The sequence below is a fragment of the Danio rerio genome, chromosome 10 (assembly GCF_052040795.2).
Source record: "Danio rerio strain M-AB ecotype USA chromosome 10, GRCz13ab, whole genome shotgun sequence".
Lineage (NCBI taxonomy): Eukaryota > Metazoa > Chordata > Actinopteri > Cypriniformes > Danionidae > Danio > Danio rerio.
Window position 1 is genome coordinate 47,083,087 of NC_141030.1, and position 23,740 is coordinate 47,106,826.

Sequence of the window (23,740 nt, forward strand, 5' to 3'; positions counted from 1 at the left end):
AAATAAACATGATAGTTTTAGTAAATATTTTTAATTAATTAATTAATTAATTAATTAATTAATTAATTAATTAATTAATTAATTAATTAATTAATTAATTAATTAATTAATTAATTAATTAATTAATTAATTAATTAATTAATTAATTAATTAATTAATTAATTAATTAATTAATGTATTTATTAATGTATTTATTAATTCATTCATCTATTTAATTTTGTTTATTTATATTAGTATTTTATTTACTTTTTATAAATGTTTTATTTAATTTATTTAATAATTTTATTTGTTTATTTTTTATGGAATTGTATTTTATATTTTTATTTTATTTTTATTTAATTATTTCAAATAATAAATTAAATTAAATAAATATTATTATATAAGTGCTGTTTATCAGTCAATGTCAATCAGAATCAAGTATTCCTTGTGATAAGTATCAGTTAACCTAATAGAATATTGCATTCATATAATTTAGAATGTGAATGTTCTAAACTAGAATCAACATTCTAATATTCAAATCGCATCAATTCAAATTATACAGAAAGTGTGTCAGAATGGACTTCAGGGTTCAGGGAAGAGTAATTGACACTTGTGTATAAATCAAACCATATGGAATTAAAATTCTAATAATTTTGCCATATTTCTGGCTCCATAGTTAATAAGATCACATACACCACTTTACACCAGACAAGTGAAATCCAGCTGGAATCTCTTCATTCTGTTGCTGGAATGAGCTTTATAAACAGCTGTGTGGCTCTGAATGCCTCGGCTAATTACGCTTCATTTTGTGCCTCAGAGAAAGCTGGAACGTTCTTCATGAACGTGACACAAATTAGCGGCGGTGTATCATGAATGAGTCTCGTTTTATGTGGCAGACGACATTAAAGGAGCCGTTCAGACCCAAAATACTCCCAATTATTTGCTCTCTGTGATGTCGATCCACAACTCAAAAGCATGCTCTGAAGAATGTTCATGTTGGTTTTCACGGACAGTTTCAAGCTCTAAAAGTAGTAAATATATAATATAAATTATACAATGTACGATTGTTGGCTATTTATTGTGGCTACGTAGATTTGTGTTTTTGTTTGATGCAAAGTATTGTTATTGTTATTATTGCTCCGTAAGGCTTGATTTTTTTTAGTACTACGACTACTATATTAGACTATAAATTAGAAATGAGCAATCCTTTTATTATTTTAGTAATTATTTATTATTAGAAATAATAAAATCACCAGTGCTCCTTTCGAGCTAGCCGTCCAATCACAGTGGAGGAGGGGCAGGACAATACCACGCCTTAGTTTCAAGCTCAGGCACGCTTTGCACTAACACTCCGAGTATACCACGCTCTGGTACACCTCTTCCAACCGGGTCAGGGCCAGCCAACTGAACCGCGCCTGAGCTAGATTCAGAGCACTCACACTTCTCAAATGAATCGGGGGAAGCGCGCCTGGGCACGGTTCGGATAGCATAGTGTGAGTGCACCCTTTCTCATGCAGTCTCCCATCCAGGGGTGCGTTTCCCAAAACCATCGTTAGCCAACTAAGGTCGCAAGTTCCGACGTGAAAATGTAAAACAGGCAGAATATACAGAAATGTACAGTCTGTACAGTATAAACATATTTACGTCTATTGGAAGCCCCCAGTAAAGATAGTTGTGGTAGTGCGTCTGTGTGGTGGTTTACCAATAGACTGATTTCACGCGGCCGCCATTTTCAAAAGCGAAATCGAGGCTTGCGGTGGAAAAAAACCCGGAAGTATCATTGGGAGTTACATAGGAACGTTGTGTACTTGGCTGTATATCTTATCAGCGAAGATAAAGTGACACAAATTTATAATTTCTCCTCCTTCCGGGTGACCCGAAGATCCGTTCTGAATGAATGTTGAAAATAAAAGGGATATCAGAGCTCATTTTCAGCTAAGTTAAAGGAAATGGCACTAGTTAGCAAACGTTTTCTTTCCCAAACATACGTTTTAGATGCCATTTATCAAACTCGAGTTAATAAACTGATTCTTTCACTATATTAGACTCGTCACGATACTGAATTAAAAGAAAAACTGGCAATTTCGCGCTAACATTTAAGGCAATGTTGATGGCTTTCTTAAAACAGCGCTGATTTGCCATTGTGTTCACGTGCTCAACAGAAATGATTGTGATTGGCCGAGAAGGTCATCTGTTCATCCACCGCTATATACTGAGCACAAACACAGACGAGCAGAGTGATCTGCTTGAAGACTCGACTGATCTTGACGGCTGCTTCGCGCTCCAGTCCGTGTATCTGTGTTTGCACTGGGTGAAGAGCGGTAAACTGAGCGCAAACCAAACACAGATACACGGAGACTGAAGCGCGAAGCCGTGAAGATCAGTCGAGTCATCCGCGCTCAGCAGCGCTTCCATGTTAGCGGGGAAATAGCCGGGTTTAAAACTTCAGTTCCAGGACAACACTATTACAGACAACACGAGGGTGTGCTGCAGAGGACTGCAGTGTTTATCACTCACCGGGTTACATAGACTGAAGCAGGAAAGCGTCCTCATGGTGTTTAACTAGTGCCATGAGCTGAAGCCTAGGAGGACACTTAAGCACATCACTGAGATTGTGATCTTGTTTGATGCTAAATTGCTTTTAATTGTTTAAAATAAGCTTACTGTATAATATTAAAGTGATGTTTACACCATTTCTGCATTTTGAAATCTCGGCAACAGCTGGAGGTTTATAGTACACGGCATGTTACTGCAATGTTTACAGTGCTGGTCTTATACTTCTGGGTTTCTTCCCACCGCAGCCTCGCTTTGGTTCTTTAAAATGGCGGCCGCGTGAAATAAGCGTATTGTTTTCTGATTAGTTGGTTGGTTGGCTTGGTTTGTTTCTAGTTGGTTGGCTGGCTGGTTTAGTTTCTTTGTTGGTAATGTTTGTTTGCAGCACATATTCGGAGTTTATCATCTTTTCCAACATTCTCTAAATGTTTTTCACATCTGATCAGTTCAGTGCATCTTCTATAAAACTACCACAAATGGTGTTCGAACTGTAGCGTGCATATAGAGCAGGTGTGAAAGCAAGATCACTAATGAGTGAGGATCATGAACACATTCAGTGTTCAGACCTCCAGCACCTTGCATGCCAGTGTGTCCATCTCTCTGCCAGCATCTTTGGAGGAATCAAAGAGCAAATGGCCTTTTTTATTGCCAGTTAAAGGCTCTCTGTGGCCATCAAGAAATTCACCAATAGCAGCTTCCCAGCAGGCAAAGTACAAGTCACTAAAGAGAAACAAGAATCAGTGCCACGTTTTTTTTTCTCCCCCCCAAGCAAACCACACAATCGCTGCTGTCCACAGATGGTGAGACTCTGTGCCATGACATCTGCTCTAATAAAGCCCATTTTTAAAGCATCTCTCCTCTAAAGGCTGAAAAGAGGCAGACAGCATTTGTTTATTCAGTTCAAGAATCGTGCGTTCAGGTCTGCTGTTCATTTGCACACTTTTTTATTCAAGTGCATGTCAAATCTTTTAGTGCTTTTAACGCACATTTTTTAAGAGCAACAAAGTAAGGCTGGCCGTTTTTCATCTTTTGTAAGTTGATTGGGTTGTTAAAGGTCTTGTCAATTTAACAGTGTTGAGCAAGCAACTTGAAAAATGTGAGCTATTAGCTGCTCTACTTAAAATCTAGCTTAACTACTGTACATTTAGGGTGCTTTCACACCTATGCTGCGTCCGAAACCGCATACTTCCATACTATATAGTACGATTAAATCAGTATGCGAGCCGAGTAGTATGTCCAAATTCATAGAATTCGAAAATCAGTATGCGAGAAGTACCCGGATGATTTACTACTTCCAGCGAGATTCTAGAGTGCGCATCCCATGCATGCTGCGCTATCCCATGATGCCCCGCGAGCGAATTCATGAATGGGAGTAAAGCGACGCAATTGACGCAGGTAGGTCATGTGACCATGACAAAATTGCGGATGTAGTACGTCCGAATTCCATTCATACTTTTCATGTTCATACTGTATAGAACGTACTTTTATAACGGCCGAGTAGTACGTTTACATTCAAATGCAGTACCTACTGAGTAGTAGGCGGTTTCGGACGCAGCCCTAGACTTTTGTTTCAGAACCTGTCTCGTTTGCCCAGTTAGCGTGGTTCATTTGGCATATGTGAATCCAGCAATCGCGCTCGTATCCGCGCCAAATCAATCGCTCCGAGATCGCCTGAATGAGGTGGTCTCGGCTCGATTGAAATGAACTCTGGAGCGGATCGATTGTAGTGAGAAAGCAAAACGATCCGAGCCCGGCTATATCACAGTGTTTAATGGAAATGTAACAGGCATACGGCTATATGAAGAGAGAATTATGAGTAGGGTGGGAGGTCATTCCAGACAATCCAAGTCTCTCTGAGGTTTCGGGAGTCTCTCGCAAATGCACACAGACTCCTGTATGCCAGCAAACAAGTGATAATCTCCTGGAAATCGAGCGTCTCCCTCCCTGTCCTCAAATACGTCGCGCACCCTTTTTTGGTTTTGTAATCAGTATGATATGAATATGAGGTGCAGTCCGTCCTGTCAAACGCACATCACATGACAGCAGCTACTCAAACACCCACAAACTAGTAAACAAAGAATCGCTGTCATTTCTGGAGGAGATTCAACATTAAGACCAAGTTGTGGATTACCTCAGTAGAGCAGCGCGATCAGACGATCATTATCCAGAGGATGATCATGTGTAGAACGGCTGTAATTGAGGTTGGTGTCGTGATCTCGTTCCTTTCAAGTAGCTTGGGCAACCTGAAAATAAGTCAATTTTGTTTGATTTGAACGTTTATAAACTAAACTTATGAGAAAGTTGTTGTTTAATTTTATTCGTGATTCCCAATATGTAATGTAATTGTAAGTTGGGCAAACACTTTTGGAGAATTTGAGGTTTCCCCATTCAGACAGAATGCCCGAGCATACTGCCCGAGAGGTATTTCAAAGATGGCCGCAGAGTGACTTGCCTTAAGAGGACAAATTTTTAGATATACTAGTTTTAACAACTATTTTTTTTGTCTATGCATTTAACACAATCAGGGATGTGATTCTTCTGTATAAATACAGATTTCCATATTTTCCAAGCTCAATGGGGTCTTCGCAGCCTTCACAAACTGAGGAGCGATCACAAACTGAGGAGCGATCACAAACTGAGGAGCGATCACAAACTGAGGAGCGATCACAAACTGAGGAGCGATCACAATCCGAAAGCCGCGAGAACGTCAAAGTAATAGAAGTCATTCATTTCAATGAGAACCAGTGGTGAGGAACAGCGCGGCGCGTCTTCTCTGGTGTGGGCGTCGAGGAGAGTTGATATCAAGTCAACTTTATGGTATGAGCTATGACGCAGTTCAGCAAGCAATCAGAATGAAGTAATCCACCGCTTGCGAGGTGTTCAGAGAACACAGACATGTGAACTTTGGTTCCGACCACAGACCACAGAAGAGTTTGATTATTGCAGTTGCCGGATTTTCAATTATTGAAAATCGTGACGAGGCGGGGCCCCCTAATCACATGGGGCCCCCCGCGGTGCGTGCCCTGCGGGCCCGTCCGCTACGCCACTGAATCTCACTATATTTGTTAAAGGTGATCTATAATTCATCTTGTTGTCTATATCAACAACATATTCCCCGACTTTGGTCTCTTGAATCTATTACTGGTTTTCAGGTAACGTGTTTTGGCTGAGCGCAAGGATAAGCGAGGTCAATATCCTAATCAATGTAACCGCGGACATTGCTTGCCTTTTTTTCTCTATTGTATAAACTTATTGTACGTTATACTTTTAAAATGGCCATTATTGATTTTTAATACTGATATTTAGTGAAAATTGGGGTATGTTTCGTATTTTCACTGAAAACGAAAGTAGGCAGCCGTCTTGTTATAAATATTCATGAAGATTACGCTCATATTAAGCAGCAACACGACGCCTCAACATTTTTGATGTCTGTTAAGTTGCTAATATCAAAATGAAAACAGCAGTTCCTCATACCATGTTTTCATTTGATTGTTAAGACAGTGAAACAGCATAGCCAGGGTGATGTGAATGACTTTATAAATGACACTCGGGAGTTTGTTTTCCATGTCAAACTTGCAAAGTCTGATCTTACACGCAGAGAATGTGAGACTGAACTGTGTGTGTTGGGCTACTTAATATTGAGGAATAAGCCCCAATCAGAGAGGCGAATGTCTGCAGCCCCGCCTTTGTTTTCAGGTGTCTCCGTTTTCCCCCATCCACACTGAGACGCAGCAGCGTTTTAGAATGAAAACGGCCTCTTCAGCGTTTCCAAAACGCTCTGTTTTCTGCTCTCAAACTCCGCCGTAGTGTGGACGGATAGAGGAACTGTAGCAAAACTTATGCATTTTCAAACTAAACAGGGCCTGAGTTACCTTTGTAAAATAAATAATGCATGATTGCAAGTAGCCCCCCTCACCAATGTCTTTCCCTCAAGTCTTTTATAAGTAACTTTTTCCCCATGTTTACAAAGAACTGCCTCTCTCTAACCACATCCAGAGCGTCTCATCATGTCTGTGATAATTTAAAAGAAACACAAAACCTTTTCTTCAACACAGACAGTTCCCACCCTGTCCCAGTGAATCACAACAGCAAATATAACAGCTTACAGCAGCTTGTGTTCATGACAATGACAGCTTTATATAGCACAATTTTTTACCAAAATTTTATTGTCAGATGTGCTTTCCAACAAATGTACAAAAAGGGAAACAGACAACAACAAATGAGAAAAGTTCACAACTCATAACAGACGAATGGCTTTAAAAAAATCTAGACTTAAAGATAACAGCTTTTGTATAATGGAGTCCAATTTTAGGGAGATTCAGATGGGGTGAAAGTAATTAATTCAGATTTCAAAGTAAACACAGCTAGGCCTTCACCTCAGTCAAACAGGCCTTGAGGGATTCAAGACCCACGGAGTTTAGATTGACTGGCAAATAAACCTGAGTGTCATCCACACAACATTGAGAAGACCATATTTTACTAAAAATTGATCCAAGGGGGACTATATAAATAGAAAATTACAGCCAAAACAGAGCCCTGGGGAACCCCTCCGGTCTGTAAAATATTTCTCTGGAAATGTTCACCCACCTTTACTGAGAAACTTCTATTGACCCCCGTGTTGTGCTTGAATTCTGTATACACCAATCGCCCTTTGGGTCAGAAATGTCTCACCTTCCCTAAACCTCTAAAATAAAGTGGCTACATTTTATGTAAATCCTCAAATCTATGTTCCATAAAGAAATAACCTCATCTTCATCACAAACTCTAAACATCTAGGTTTTCCCTCATTCTTGTGTGTGTTTTTATATCCCAGTGGGGACGTAAACCTGAATGCACACAGACTCATGGGGACTTGAAAGTTGAAGTCCCCACAGGTAAACATGGGTAAATCTCACAGAATGAAGTATTTTGAAAATGTAAAGATGGGTTGTAGGTGTAGTGGGGGAGAGAATATACTGTTGAGTCCCCACAGGGATATAGGAACACGTGTGTGTGTGTGTGTGTGTGTGTGTGTGTGTGTGCGTGCGTGCGTGCGTGCGTGCGTGCGTGCGTGCGTGCGTGCGTGCGTGCGTGCGTGCGTGCGTGCGTGCGTGCGTGCGTGCGTGCGTGCGTGTGTGTGTGTGTTTGTGTGTTTGTGTGTGTGTGTGTGTGTGTGTGTGTGTGTGTATGTGTGTGTTTGTCTATGTGTTTGTGTTAGATTGGGGTTATGCATTTATAATTTTTGATTTATTAATCAACAGGAGGGCTAATGAAATACAAATTTTAGTTTATTTATCACACAACACAGTATAATGTACAGTCAGTTACATTTTCCCAAATTAGCCCTAAGACTAGTTTTTTTATCGATGGTTCCTTAGCTAGAAGGCCATACCAATAAAAATACAAAGCTTAGTTTTCCCAATGTTGATCATTAAGAAGCCATTTCTTAAAATTTCTACTTCATTCATTTATTTTCCTTTGGCTTAGTCCAGCGGTGGGCAAACTTTTTAGATCCGAGGGCCACATCAAGGGCCACATGTCAAGTCCTTCAAAAAATAACTTTTATTTATAGTGGCAGTATGCATGGAACATGTAACATCAGACAGAAACAGGTCATATTAACACAAAACAGCTTTTTAAATAGTTATTGAGTCAAATTTACAAGTCAAATGAATTTGCACTGCTATTTATATTTACTCTTCAATCATCATAAAACAATATAATAATATTCATAACAATAATGTGATCATTTTTACAGTGGAGAATAGAAAAGATATTGTCTGCTAGAAAAAAAATCTCATATTAACATAAAAATAATTTATTTATATAAGTTTTTTAAAGTTTACTATTCAGTCAAATTTACAATAATCAAATTCTCACTGCTTTCCCAAAGATGGGTTGCGGCTGGAAGGGCATCCGCTGCGTAAAAACTAGCTGGATAAGTTGGTGGTTCATTCCGCTGTGGCGACCCCGGATTAATAAAGGGACTAATAAATGAATGAATGAATGAATAATTCTCACTGCAGAATATACAGATCAATTGATAAAAACCACACATCTTTGATTAAAGATCTTTTTAAAGTGAATGTATGCATGGAAAATCAATACATTCAACCAGAATTATTATATAATTTGGGTCAAATTTACAACAATCTCATTTGAGCTTGTATTAATATGCTCATATCAATCATAAAACTATGACATAAAACGAAAGAAGAATCTTAGTCTTTGTTATTCCAAGTCATGTTATTATGAGTGTGTTAACGTAAACAATGAGCCTGAAAATAGTTATATTAATATCAACAGCAACACTCTCGCATAATACCCAGCTGATTCAGTCGTTGACTAACAACATTAAAAAAGTGCACCATGCTACTTTCTTGCTTGTCAACAAAAATGCAGCGCGGTGCATCTTGCGTGTTTGTAACGTAAATGCATGTTCGGTGTGAGCACCCCCTTAGGTTGTGGTTTCAAAACAGCTATACTTTCTTGGCGTATTAGACATACCGCTTTCTGTTCGATGCTGGTGAAGTATTTTGTTGTCAATTTTTCCTTAAACACCACATTCAGAGTCATTTTTTAATTTATTTTTATTTGCCTAATTCATTTTCAGTCATTAACAGTCGAGTGCATTTTTATACCAGAGAGTGTGTTCTGATTGTACTGGTAGCTCTAATGCCGAGTTCAGACTGCATGATTTTCCAACTAGTCGTGTCACAGATGTTTTCACATGACTATCTGGGCTGGCGTTTCGTCGCTGCTTTGTTTACACTGCAAGATGGATCGTTGACAGGGGCTTTCAGATTGCATGACTTTACTATAGGAAGAATCGCCGACAACTTCGTCCAAACTACGTTCTCATAACTACAAAATGAGGAAGAAGCCTTTAATGGGGTAGAACATGTACATGTTTGCTCACCTGGGTTTAAAGGGAATTAGCCATTTCTCCTCAACGTTGATAATAAACTAATTTCTTTCTGTATGAAACGTCAAACAGACACGGTTGCTCCTGAGTCCTGTCAAACCTCCACTAGTTTTTCCTCCATTTCGTGGGTCCAAATAAACCGAAAAAGAGCGCTTTTAACTTCTCCCCCAGCCTCCCGCTGGCCTGCAGCAGGTATACACACACACACACACACAAGTGAAAGCTGCTCTCTCATTGGCTGTAGGCGATCGCTGATGTTATTTTCAGTCAAAACTCATTTCACACGGCATGATTTGAATCGCCGACAGCTCCAGATATTCAGCACGCCAAATATCTCGCAGGCATCGGCGACTCATCGGCAATTCTCTCAGATCGCATCTTTGATCGTTCATACTGTGTGATTGTCACTCACGTGCACGAGCAGCGATTTGCCTGTGATTTCAGGCATTTGTCGGCGATTTCTCAAAACCTGTCGGCGAGCCAAAATCGGGGCTAAAATCACGCAGTCTGAACTGGGCATAAGTCAACTGTATCAGCCATCGAGTCATCATGGCCCTACCTGTGGATTTCCTCCCAGAAGGGCAGCAGGAAAGAAACTCTTTCTGTGGGTCATCAAACCCGTTCTCACAGGAGAGCGTAGTCGATTCCCGATGACTTCCAGATGCCGGCCGCACAGGGAAACCCCTTGATCAGGCTGATATTTACGTGTGCAGAAATGCAGATGCAGTGTTTACACGCAGACCACGCTGACTGAGCATCGTTGCATAGATCAGCGTTTGGAGTTTGCTTTTTTAAAAGATGCTTGAGTTACTCGCTTCAATAAAATGTGGTTTTCTTAGAGTCAGATGAGAATGAATGAATGATTTGATTCGATTGTAGTGTTTAAACGGGAGAGAAGATCAAAATCGTTGTGTTTGTTTGGTACCAGCACACCATAGAGAGGCTGTTGTGTCTCTGTGGGCGCCTCAAACAGTTTTGCGGATTGAACCAGCACACGTTTACAAGATACTTGATTAAAACGCACTTTCAGACCCGACAGTGAGTCTTTGTAGGAGTCTACAGTGAGGGAAATGAGTATTGAACACGTCACCATTTTTCTCAGAAAACGTATTTCTAAAGGTGCCGCTGACTTGAAATTTTCCCCAACCAAAGAAATCCATATATGCAAAAGCTAATCTAATTAGTTTACAAATATGCACAATTGAATGAAATGTCGCAGGGAAAAAGTATTGAGCACATGAAGAAAGGAAGGTGTAGTTCGGCAGTGAAAGCCCAGACAGCAGCTGAAATCTCTCAATAGTTCTTCAGCAAGCCTCTGCACTTCCTCAGTGTAAATGAACATCAGCTGCTTCAGTGCAACATCTACATCAGCAGGATGATTAAGATGAAGGCAGGGTGGACATTTCAGCAAGACAGTAATCCAAAACACAGCCAAGGAGACTCTCAGAGGCTTTCAGAGAAAGAAAATCAAGCTGTAGAATGGCCTAGCCAGTCACCTGAGCCGAATCCAATAGAAAATACAAAATAAAGCTCAGATTTGATAGACGAGACCCACAGAACTAACATTTTTATGCTCTGTGAAAAACACATTTGTTTCTGTCAGCTTTGTATTTTTGACTGTTTGGCGCCATCTTGCATCTGAATTATGCGCAGGTTAGTGTATACTCCATCAGCTGTTTTAGTTTCTGTCAGCTTTGTGTTTTTGACTGTTTGGCGCCATCTTGTGTCTGAATAATGTGCAGGTTAGTGTATACTCCATCAGCTGTTTTAGTTTCTGTCAGCTTTGTGTTTTTGACTGTTTGGCTCCATCTTGTGTCTGAATAATGTGCAGGTTAGTGTATACTCCATCAGCTGTTTTAGTTTCTGTCAGCTTTGTGTTTTTGACTGTTTGGCTCCATCTTGTGTCTGAATAATGCGCAGGTTAGTGTATACTCCATCAGCTGTTTTCATCTGTCAGCTTTGTGTTTTTGACTGTTTGGCGCCATCTTGTGTCTGAATAATGTGCAGGTTAGTGTATACTCCATCAGCTGTTTTAGTTTCTGTCAGCTTTGTGTTTTTCGGTGAATAAATTAACATTGCTCATATTAACAGTGTCTCTGCTTTGCGTCGGGCTGCAAAAAAATTTGTCAGGATTTTTTCTACGATTACAACTGCGTAAGGGTGCTTTCACACCTACACTTTTGTTTGGGAACCTGTCTCGTTTACCCAGTTAGCGCGGTAGTTTGGCATATGTGAAACCACCAATCGCTCTCGGATTCGCGCCAAATCAATCGCTCCGAGATCGCTTGACTGAGGTGGTCTCGGCTCGATTGAAACAAACTCTAGAGCGGATCGATTGCAGTGAGAAAGCGATACAATCCGAGCGCGGTTATATCACAGTGTTTTAGGATATGTTATAGGCATACGGCTATATGAAGAGAGAATTATGAGTAGGGCGGGAAGTTTCGAGTCTCAGGATGCCCGCAAACAAGTGATAATCTCCTGGTAATCTCGCGTCTCTCACTTCTCACCCCTCCCCACCGCATCTCTCCTCACTCTTCAGACATGTCGCGCACCTCGTCGAACACCACCAAACCACCACCTCTCCTGACAGCTGAGCGGGACTCTGCAAAATAAACCGTGACACTCTGACCAATGTGAGGAAAGTTTACTCACACGTGACTTGTTTTAGCTCTTTTGGTCCGACTAGAAACTTTGCAGTGTGAAAGCGAACCGCTCCAAGAGCAACAATGTAACGTTTGTAATCCCTGTTTCAGAACAACTGAACCGATTCAAAGGTGTGAACGCACCCTAAATCTAATTTATCCCTAGCATAATGTATATGCACGTTTGTTGTCCTCTTTAAATAAAAATGATAATAAACACCTCCTAATTCCAGGTGTGAACTGCACCACAGAAACTGACAGTTATGCTAATAAAAATATTTATTAGCAGCAGCAGAATGTGGCATCTGTTTCTAAATTGTGTGTTTTTTTAAGAGTTCCCCTCTGTGAGCTTCACTAAACTCTTGCTTCATTTTGCTCTATAATTGGACATCAGGTATTTGAGGCTTCATTTATGCCAGAATGAATCTCTAAATGTAGGATCTGCAGGGATCTTCACAATCTGGTTTACAATATTAAGCCCTGATTGGTCCAACAGTCTGACTGGCTGAGTAAAACACATCTGCATTTAAGATTAGTAATGTTGAATATAGTCATTGTGATAACACTTTACAATAAGGTTCATTAGTTAATGCATTTACTAACATTAAGTAATCATGAACAACACATGTACAGCATTTATTAATCATAATTGAACATTTACTAATGCATTATTAACATACAAGTCCATGCTTGTTAACATTAGTTAATGCAACATGAATTAACTATGAACTACTGTATTTTCATTAACTAACATGAACAAATACTGTAGTAAATGTATTGTTCATTGTTTGTTCATGTTAGTAAATACATTAATTAACATTAATAATGAACCTTATTGTAAAGTGTGACCGTCCTTGTTTTATTGTATTCATGTCTTTACATTTAGATGGAGAAAAGCGCGTGTTGTTACACATTAAAAATCATTATTTACTTAAGAAAAGGGAGTAAACCCATTGAAACTTAAAATTGTTAAGTTGATTCAACTTAATTTTTGCAATTGTGCACATAAGGCAACAGGTTTACTCTCTTTTTAAGTGAACTTTAACTAATATTTTAAATTACAGCGTAGACTTTTTGCTCACTATATAATAATTTCATCACATTTAAACTATTTTCTTTTGTTAATGTTCCCATTTTTGTTTAAAGAGTAGAGCAATACATCAATACAATCAGTTTGCAGATTGTCTCTCAAAATAAAGAATTGACTCTGAATCATCTTAGTGAGTCATTATATTTTTGAATCTTCTCCCTCATAAAACTTATTGGAAATTTCACAAGAAAAACAATGGTGTGCTTGGTTTTATCGTAACTTTATTCTTTCATGAGTTATTTACGAGCCCCCTCCAGGGTTCAACGCTAAGGATTTTTTCTGCTGGTCCGATCGGGCAAGTGGTTTAGATTTTTACTTGCCTTGCCAAAATTTTCACTGGCCCCACCTAAAAAAAGGGAAGTTAATAGCTTTTTTGAAACCACATATTTTAAATAATGTGTCAAAAATAAAGTCTGTAAATCTAGAATTTCAATACTTAAAAAACAATTGTAAATATAAGTGTTATGCACACAAAAAGAGCAGTATGGAAAATGTGGAGGCATTTTATTGCAGTTTGAAATTATTTAACAAAAGGTGGCTGACTTGTCAAACTGACGGCAAACTATGCATAACATCACTTCACTTTTATTTTGTCGTGTTGTTTCCACGTAAATGTCTACTTCCAACACGTTAGAGACAGACATTTTCGTTTAGCCTTTTAATTTGATGTTGCCGCCATGTTGCTGTTTCTACGCTGTACTGGTTGTTACCAGGTTGCAAAGAAAAAATAGCATGGTCAAATCAATCAGATAAGACGTATCGGAAAGCAATATGTTGTTTACTAAATTACAGAGAAGGTATCATGTAAAGATTTAAAAGCACAAACTTAAAATGCACGCAACTGACAAACAGTGAAAGACAAATTAAATGTTAGTGACAAGGCAGCACTGTCCCAATCGGGCCAGTAATGATCCAGTCTACTGTCCCAAGTGTCTCTCACGCTGGCCCTGGGCCACCGGACAGTCCTTATTGTTGCCCCTCACATTAATATCAACAACCTTTCCCATTTTATTAAGGTGTCTCCATATGAATGGCTCACCCTGTACATCAACATGATCAAAGTAACTCATTTGCATAGTCTCCACCCACCAAACAAAGAATTGATACTGAAAGACCAATTAAAACAGGCTTGGCCAGCTGACCAATCAGAGCAGAGTTGGCTTATTGAAGGGGGAGGAGTTTACACAACTGAATTGATTCAAATGAATCATATTAAAATCGCTGCAAAATGATTCAAATATTAAAACCATTTTCTGAGAAAATTATATATAGTGTAATTATATACTGTTATTAATTAGCTATATATAATTATGATATATAAATATATAATAATTATATATAGTTTTTTGATGCATTTAAACTTTCATTATGAGCTTCAACACAGTGTTAGGGCACTTAGAGATACCATGTGACCTGCTCTGTAAAGTTACCTGCATATGAGCCTAAATTTTTAGATTTGATAGTTTTTCTGGTGGTGTTTTATGGATCTGCTGTGTTTCGGTGTTGTGAAATCTGCTAAATCTCTAAAACCTCCTCATCTTCACCTGATCTGCTGCTGGAGAGAGACAAAGCTGTTTCTAATAAGGATGAGTTTATCTCTCCAGTGACGGCTAGTTAACAGTGTGTTTTAATGCTTTACGTGGACACTGTTAACTTTTAATGAACTGCATTTCCCCCACACTGAGCCTTATTAAAGCTAAGAAATATTAGTTTGTTCGAGGCAAAATCTAAAATGATTCAGCTGCATTATATTACTAATGCATTCAAACACTCTTATTTCTGTAGCTGTTTGTATGCTTTATTCATTCATTAATCCTTTATTAATCCGGGGTCACCACAGCGGAATGAACCGCCAACTTATCCAGCAAGTTTTTCACAGCGGATGCCCTTCCAGCCGCAATCCATCTCTGGAAAACATCCACACACACACTCATACACTATGGACAACTTAGCCTACCCAATTCACCTGTACTGCATGTCTTTGGACTGTGGGGGAAACCGGAGCACCCGGAGGAAACCCACGTGAATGCAGGGAGAACATGCAAACTCCACACAGAAACGCCAACTGAGCCAAGGCTCGAACCAGCGACCTTCTTGCTGTGAGGCCACAGCACTACCTACTGCGCCACTGCTTCTCCTTGTATGCTTAATAATAGATACTATTATTTATTAGTGAAAGTGAAGCATTGATTCTAGTGAACGTTGCATATATTTTATTTTTATTTATTATTATTTATTTATTTAGTATTAAAGTTGTATATTTATTTACCATGTATTTAGCCCTAAAGATATGTGAATAGATTTTATATATTCTTATTAGATTACCATGACTAGTAAATAATAGATTATCTATGTATTGTTTTTATATTTTATCTATTTATTATTTTAGTAAATTAATTTTAGTATACTAGACAAAGGTTTCTAGTTGATCTTTATAAAAGTGTCAGAAGGTGGATTTCTCTGCTGGATCATCTGTTTATCTGCATCCCAATCATCACACATACTGCAGAAGACCTACTGGAACCCACATGGAGCCAAGATTCCTACAGAAATCAGTCAAGTTTGGTGAAGGAGAAATCATGGTTTGGGGTTGTATTCAGTATTGGGGCGTGCGAGAGATCTGCAACATCAACAGCCTGAGGTATCAAGACATCTGTGCTGCTCATTACATTACAAACCACAGGAAAGGGACAATTCTCCAGCAGGATAGCGCTCCTCATACAGTACTTCAGCCTCCACATCAAAGCTCCTTAAAGCAAAGAAGATCAAGGTGCTCCAAGATTGGCCAGCCCAGTCACCAGACATGAACATTATTGAGCATGTCTGGGGTTAGATGAAGGTGGAGGCGTTGAAGATGAACACAAAGACTCTTGATGAACTCTGGGAGTCCTGCAGGAACGCTTTCTTTGCCATTCCAGATGACTTTATGAATCAGTGATTTGAGTCATGTCAGAGATGTATGGATGCAGTCCTCCAAGCTCATGATGGAGTCAGACTCAATATTCATTCTGTCTCCACTGCAGCAGGACTTTATATTCTATACTGGACATTATTTCTGTTCAGTGATGAGACTTTAGTCTAAGCAGAGTCAGAGCTTACTGCCCTAATGAAATCATTAACAATCAAGACATGATCAGATTTTATTGTGCTCAAATAATCAAAATCTAGAGGCCTTTGCCTTTCATATAGGCCACTTCTGATACCAAATGATCAACTAGAAGTCCAGATATTGTTTGGGGTTTCTAAAACCCAGATAGGAGACAAGACTTTTGTCAGGATTAATCTTAAGATTCACCAAAGAACATTTCATTTACTTTTAACATCTTCACTATACTGTATGTCATGTAATCTGACTTAATTTCTGTGCGTGTGTGTGTGTGTGTGTGTGTGTATGTGTGTGTGTGTGTGTTGTCCATGTGTTTTGGGACGGGCTGAGCTTAACAGGCAACATGATCTGGGCACATCCTGAAATTAACAGCCTTACAGGGCCATAAATCTCCTTTATTTTCTCTGTGACCTGATTCTCCTCCGCTTTGAACAGCTTTCCGTGGATCATATACAGCGGCGCATCCTGTGGGAATTACTGCAGCTTTACCTCCTCTACTTTTACTTCAGTGCTGACCAAGCAGTTCTGACCAGCTCATTTTGTCACCATGAAGCGATGACTGATTTTGTCTTCATATCCACACCTGGATATGGAAATGGAAACTACTTTTCCATTAAGGCTGAATAGATTTTTCAGATACTAAAAAGCCCTAATAATTGCATCAGTGTTGTCTTTTTATTTGAATAATCTGCATTTACTATCATTAGTGATGATCAAAATAAATGGATCTGATTGGCTCATTTTAGCAATGACAAATCTGAACTCCTCTAATTGGCTCGTTTTCAGTAATGATTAAATTAAATGCATCTGATTGGCTCAACTTTAGTGATGATCAAATAAATGCATCTGATTGGCTCAACTTTAGTGATGATCAAATAAATGCATCTGATTGGCAGAGTTTAACAATGACAAATCTGAAATCTGATTGGCTTGTCTTCAGCAGGATCAAAATAAATGCATCTGATTGGCTCATTTCTAGCAGTGACAAATCTAAACTCTTCTGATTGGCTCATCTTTAGTGATGATTAAAATAAATTCATTTGATTGGCTCATTTTTTAGTAGTTACCTCTGATTGGCTTAACTTCAATAATGTCAAGATAAATGTATCTGAATGGCTCATTGTTAGTAATGACAAATCTGAACTCCTCTGATTGGCTCGTCTTCACTGATGATCAAAGTAAATGCATCTGATTGGCTCATTTTTAGTAGTTCCTTCTGATTGGCTCAACTTCATTGATGATCAAAATAAATGTATCTGATTGGATTCTTTTTTTTAGCAATGACACATCTGAACACCTCTAATTGGCTTGTTTTCAGTAATGATTAAAATAAATGCATCTGATTGGCTCAACTTTAGTGATGATCAAATAAATGCATCTGATTGGCAGAGTTTAACAATGACAAATATGAAATCTGATTGGCTCGTCTTCAGCGAGATCAAAATAAATGCATCTGATTGGCTCATTTTAACAATGACAAATCTGAACTCTTTTGATTGGCTCCTCTTTAGTGATGATTAAAATAAATGCATTTGATTGGCTCATTTTTTAGTAGTTACCTCTGATTGGCTTAACTTCAATATTTTCAAAATAAATGTATCTGAATGGCTCATTGTTAGTAACTACAAATCTGAACTCCTCTGATTGGCTCGTCTTCATTGATGATCAAAATAAATGCATCTGATTGGTGCATTTTTAGCAGTGACAAATCTGAACTCCTCTGATTGGCTCATCTTCATTGATGATCAAAATAAATGTATCCGATTGGCTCATTTTTTTAAACAATGACAAATCTGAACTCTTCTGATTGGATCGTCTTTATTGATGATCAAAACAAATGCATCTGATTGGCTAATTTTTAACAATAACAATCTGAACTCTGATTGGCTCATCTTCAGTGAAGTTCAATAAATGCAGCCGATTGGCTCATTTTTTCGCAGACTCATCTAAGTGCTTCTGATTGGTGCATTTTGAGCACTGACTCGTCTATCTGCTTCTGATTGGCCCATTTTCAATGATGATGGTAACAAATACTTCTGATTGGCTCATATTTAGCAATGACAACTCTGAACAACTCTGATTGGCCTATTTTCAGCTATGACCGATTTAAACTTTCTAATTAGCTTGTTTTCAGTGGTAACAAATATAAATCCTTCGAGTTGTTTATGAATCTAAATGCTTCTGATTGGTGTGCTTTCAGGAATTACTCGTCTAAATGCTTTTGATTGGTGCATTTTCAGGAATGACTCATCTATATGCTTCTTATTGGCCCATTTGTAATGATAATGGTTACAAATACTTCTAATTGGCTTGTTTTCAGTGATGATCAAAATAAATGCATCTGATTGGTGCATTTTTAGCAGTGACAAATCTGAACTCCTCTGATTGGCTCATCTTCATTGATGATCAAAACAAATGTATCCGATTGGCTCATTTTTTAAGCAATGACAAATCTGAACTCTTCTGATTGGTTCGTCTTTATTGATGATCAAAACAAGTGCATCTGATTGGCTCATTTTTAACAATAACAAATCTGAACTCTGATTGGCTCGTCTTCAGTGAAGTTCAATAAATGCAGCCGATTGGCTCATTTTTTCGCAGACTCATCTAAGTGCTTCTGATTGGTGCATTTTCAGCACTGACTCGTCTAACTGCTTCTGATTGGCCCACTTTCAATGATGATGGTAACAAATACTTCTGATTGGCTCATATTTAGCAATGACACATCTGAACACCTCTAATTGGCTTGTTTTCAGTGATGATCAAAATAAATGCATCTGATTGGTGCATTTTTAGCAGTGACAAATCTGAACTCCTCTGATTGGCTCATTTTCATTGATGATCAAAATAAATGTATCCGATTGGCTCATTTTTTAAGCAATGACAAATCTGAACTCTTCTGATTGGTTCGTCTTTATCGATGATCAAAACAAATGCATCTGATTGGCTCATTTTTAACAATAACAAATCTGAACTCTGATTGGCTCATCTTCAGTGAAGTTCAATAAATGCAGCCGATTGGCTCATTTTTTCGCAGACTCATCTAAGTGCTTCTGATTGGTGCATTTTCAGCACTGACTCGTCTAACTGCTTCTGATTGGCCCATTTTCAATGATGATGGTAACAAATACTTCTGATTGGCTCATATTTAGCAATGACAACTCTGAACAACTCTGATTGGCCTATTTTCAGCTATGACCGATTTAAACTTTCTAATTGGCTTGTTTTCAGTGGTAACAAATACAAATCCTTCGAGTTGTTTATGAATCTAAATGCTTCTGATTGGTGTGCTTTCAGGAATTACTCGTCTAAATGCTTTTGATTGGTGCATTTTCAGGAATGACTCATCTATATGCTTCTTATTGGCCCATTTGTAATGATAATAGTTACAAATACTTCTAATTGGCTTGTTTTTAGTGATGATCAAAATAAATGCATCTGATTGGTGCATTTTTAGCAGTGACAAATCTGAACTCCTCTGATTGGCTCATCTTCATTGATGATCAAAACAAATGTATCCGATTGGCTCATTTTTTAAGCAATGACAAATCTGAACTCTTCTGATTGGTTCGTCTTTATTGATGATCAAAACAAGTGCATCTGATTGGCTCATTTTTAACAATAACAAATCTGAACTTTGATTGGCTCATCTTCAGTGAAGTTCAATAAATGCAGCCAATTGGCTCATTTTTTCGCAGACTCATCTAAGTGCTTCTGATTGGTGCATTTTCAGCACTGACTTGTCTATCTGCTTCTGATTGGCCCATTTTCAATGATGATGGTAACAAATACTTCTGATTGGCTCATATTTAGCAATGACACATCTGAACACCTCTAATTGGCTTGTTTTCAGTGATGATCAAAATAAATGCATCTGATTGGTGCATTTTTAGCAGTGAGAAATCTGAACTCCTCTGATTGGCTCATCTTCATTGATGATCAAAATAAATGTATCCGATTGGCTCATTTTTAACAATAACAAATCTGAACTCTGATTGGCTCATCTTCAGTGAAGTTCAATAAATGCAGCCGATTGGCTCATTTTTTCGCAGACTCATCTAAGTGCTTCTGATTGGTGCATTTTCAGCACTGACTCGTCTATCTGCTTCTGATTAGCCCATTTTCAATGATGATGGTAACAAATACTTCTGATTGGCTCATATTTAGCAATGACAACTCTGAACAACTCTGATTGGCCTATTTTCAGCTATGACCGATTTAAACTTTCTAATTAGCTTGTTTTCAGTGGTAACAAATACAAATCCTTCGAGTTGTTTATGAATCAAAATGCTTCTGATTGGTGTGCTTTCAGGAATTACTCGTCTAAATGCTTTTGATTGGTGCATTTTCAGGAATGACTCATCTATATGCTTCTTATTGGCCCATTTGTAATAATAATGGTTACAAATACTTCTGATTGGCTCATCTTTAGCAACAACAACTCTAAACACCTCAGATTGGATTATTTGTAGCTATGAACGATTTAAACACCCCTGATTGGCTTGTTTTTAGTGATAACGAATAAATCATTTGAACTTGTGAATATTTGATAGTATTTTTGGTACATTTTTCTCGGTTTGTCTTGAAGTTACAGGGCATTTTGGGTTTATTTTCTTGCGTGCATAGCCACCTCTACGTGTCTGTCAGGATGTACATGGGATCCACCCTGGACAACCTGTACATCTGTGACCTTCAAACTCTTACTAGCATCCAGTAAAAGTGTGCAGCTGAAAACACATGGCATGCGGCTGATTATAAAGGAGCAGTTTTACAGCGCAGTCCTGACAGAAGCAGGCTGAACTGTACAGCGTTTAGACTTGACCCCGCTGTAAGCAGCCTGTGGCGGATCATGTTTGACTGTAATCAGGACTTTCCTCCAGTGTCATGACTTATACTGGCTCCTGCTATGTATTTAACCTTCACCTTTTGTTCACTCGTGTTCCCTTCACTTTGTAATTTTAGAGAGAAGCCGGTGGAAGAAACCAAAGCTGCGACCAGCAGAACGTCAAGTGTCCCGGTGAAGCCTGCAAACACTGCTGCAAACCTTGATCCAGATGAGCTGTTTGATGATATATGACGCTCTAATGATGAGCATGACTACTGTTTTTAAACTAGAGGAGAAATAAAATTGTCATTTTAAAAGTATTTTATAGTCTAATCCTGCTACAATATTACGTTTAAAGAAGGAACACTATTTTTGTAACAACAGTACAATGTTTAATGAAGATGTAAGGTGTTGATAAAGATAATAAATGTGGATGAGGTTGTTTTTTGTCTCTTTTTCGCTAAGTAGTGATCTTAATTTGATTTAAAATGCATTTACATCTCAACAGCTAGGTTTTCAACTTGCATGGATTATTTCATTTGTTTACTCCTGCTGGGTTCAAAACAAATGCAAATTCAATTATGCATGTTTTTTACATACTATAAAAGAAATTTCCAGGCGTGCAACAAATGACCGGGGAAGAGCGGTTCCAGAAATCAGGTAAGACAAAAACAGAATCCAAAAAATAAAGTGAACGAGTTCATAACAGGGTGAGAACGTAGTAAAATCCCAAAACGCGGTAAAAAATAAAATCATACGAGGGCTTTTCTTTTTTTTTGGAAGGCTTTTCTAAATTGTTGCTCAGGTTTCGGGAAGTGAGCGGGTGGCCGGGTCAATCGGTAAAACTGGTTGGGTTTAGGGAAGGAGGAGGGTCAGGCGATTGGCCGGTCGCGCAGTCAATCACTCAGTGAGTCAGACAGCGGCCTCTGGTGGGTTCGCGCGAGAACAGCGCGGGCGCGAACGGCACTCACGAGAGACATTTGAGATGCAAAAAAGCGCACACAGCGGCCTCTAGCGGATTCGCGAAAACAAAAAACTGCTGAAGTACATACCTCCTGGGACGTATTTTGCGGTCTCCAGAAACGTCCGCGGGGCTATGTTTTTGGAATGAGCCTGGGTTGACTATTACAGCCCGTTCACACGGGGCAACACCATCAACGCTTCCCTTTCACTTTGAATGGGTGACGTCAGGCGTTGTCGAACTGCATTATAGATCCGTCTGCGCCACTTCAGTGGAGTTGCTTGCTGCAGAAGTTAGGACTTCCTCAACTTTTTAAGCGCAGACGGAAGCGTCAGCCAATCAGATCGCTTTATGCAAATACACCAGCTCAGACAGTGGCCTATTGCCGACTAATTTCATTGAATCGCGTCAGCCCCAAATTCAGACACCCCCTCTGTCAAGCATTGGCGCTGAAGCCCCATGTGTATCGGACGTTAATGTGTGGAATTCGCCTCAATCACATCTTCCACGCAAGTTGAGAAGATTCAACACCAGTGGAACACTTCCAACTCCAAAAGCAAATGTAAATTCATTTGTGGTATAACGGATCACAAATCTTCCGGTTCGGATCACATTATCGTTTTTGTTAATCCCGGATCGGACCATTTTTCAGATCAGGCAAAAACACTTTTGGTTTCATAAAAAAAAGAAAAAAAGAAATAAAAGTAAACTGCAAAATATTCAGTGCTGTAAATAAATCACTGATTCTGGTACTGTTGCTGATAACACTAAATGTCAAAATCTAACAATTTGTACAGCCCATATTTATTTTCAGTCTCATCTTCAATAAATGATTCAGTTTTTCAGTTCATGTTTCATTACTAGATGATCATTGTTGAAGAATTATTCAGTGGCATATTTTTGATGGCTGGTTGTCGCCACCTACTGGTTAAATAATGTTATTGCTGCCTACAACTTTCATTTTTGAGGGTCGATAAATGCATATGGTGGTGATTTTAATCTTTACCATCGACATCACTGGTTATAGCTAAACTATAAACTGTTCTGCCAGTACTTCTGTGTTCTTTGACTGTAAACTAAAGACTTTCAGATTTAAATGCAGCGATTGGAAGGATTAATAAACATGCAAATCACCATCATTTATAATTGATGTTGCGTGGGTGTTGAGATCCCGATCTTTTAATGATTAATCGTGCAGCTTACACTGAATGCATTAATGCAGGTTAAACAAGTAGTGACAGAAAACACCTTTGATAACCTGAGAAACCCACCACATCCTGTATAACCCACCACAATGTCTTCTGTCATTGTTATATTTTACAGGAAAGCCTAAATGCTTTCATACATGCGATTTGTGAGTTACGTGTGTTCCGAACTGTGGGTTGTGACCCGTATAAATCACGGATCAACCATAATGCGTTGCACCCCTAAAATTCATGATCGAAAAATCCAACTCAAGCAGAAAAAACACATAAGGTGAAAAACATCCTGCGGGTAATCTAGAGGATTGGTTCTCAAAGTGGGGGTCGGGACCCCCCGAGAGGTCACGGGACAATCAAGGGGGGTTGCCTGGTGATTTCCAAAATTCTATATTTTTATTAAACTATAAGAATTACCATAGCTTATCAATAACCTTTTGAAGTTTTAGTCGTAAAGAAATGTCTTTAATCTGGGGTT

At 38.7% G+C, this 23,740-nt stretch overlaps 1 protein-coding gene across 5 annotated transcripts in view; it reads left to right on the top strand.

Annotated features, from left to right (window-relative positions):
- Positions 1 to 21,544, top strand: part of xrcc4 (X-ray repair complementing 4) — a 71,004-nt gene extending 49,460 nt beyond the window's left edge. For 4 of the 5 annotated variants that reach the window (XR_015500273.1, XM_087269030.1, XM_087269032.1 and 1 more), the window contains one exon: positions 21,240 to 21,544. Coding sequence is in view for 4 of the 5 variants with exons in the window: in XM_087269030.1 (XP_087125156.1) it covers positions 21,240 to 21,354 (115 nt within the window). In the remaining variant the exon portion in view is untranslated. 5 annotated transcript variants of the gene reach the window in all.
- Positions 21,545 to 23,740: the final 2,196 nt, after the last annotated feature.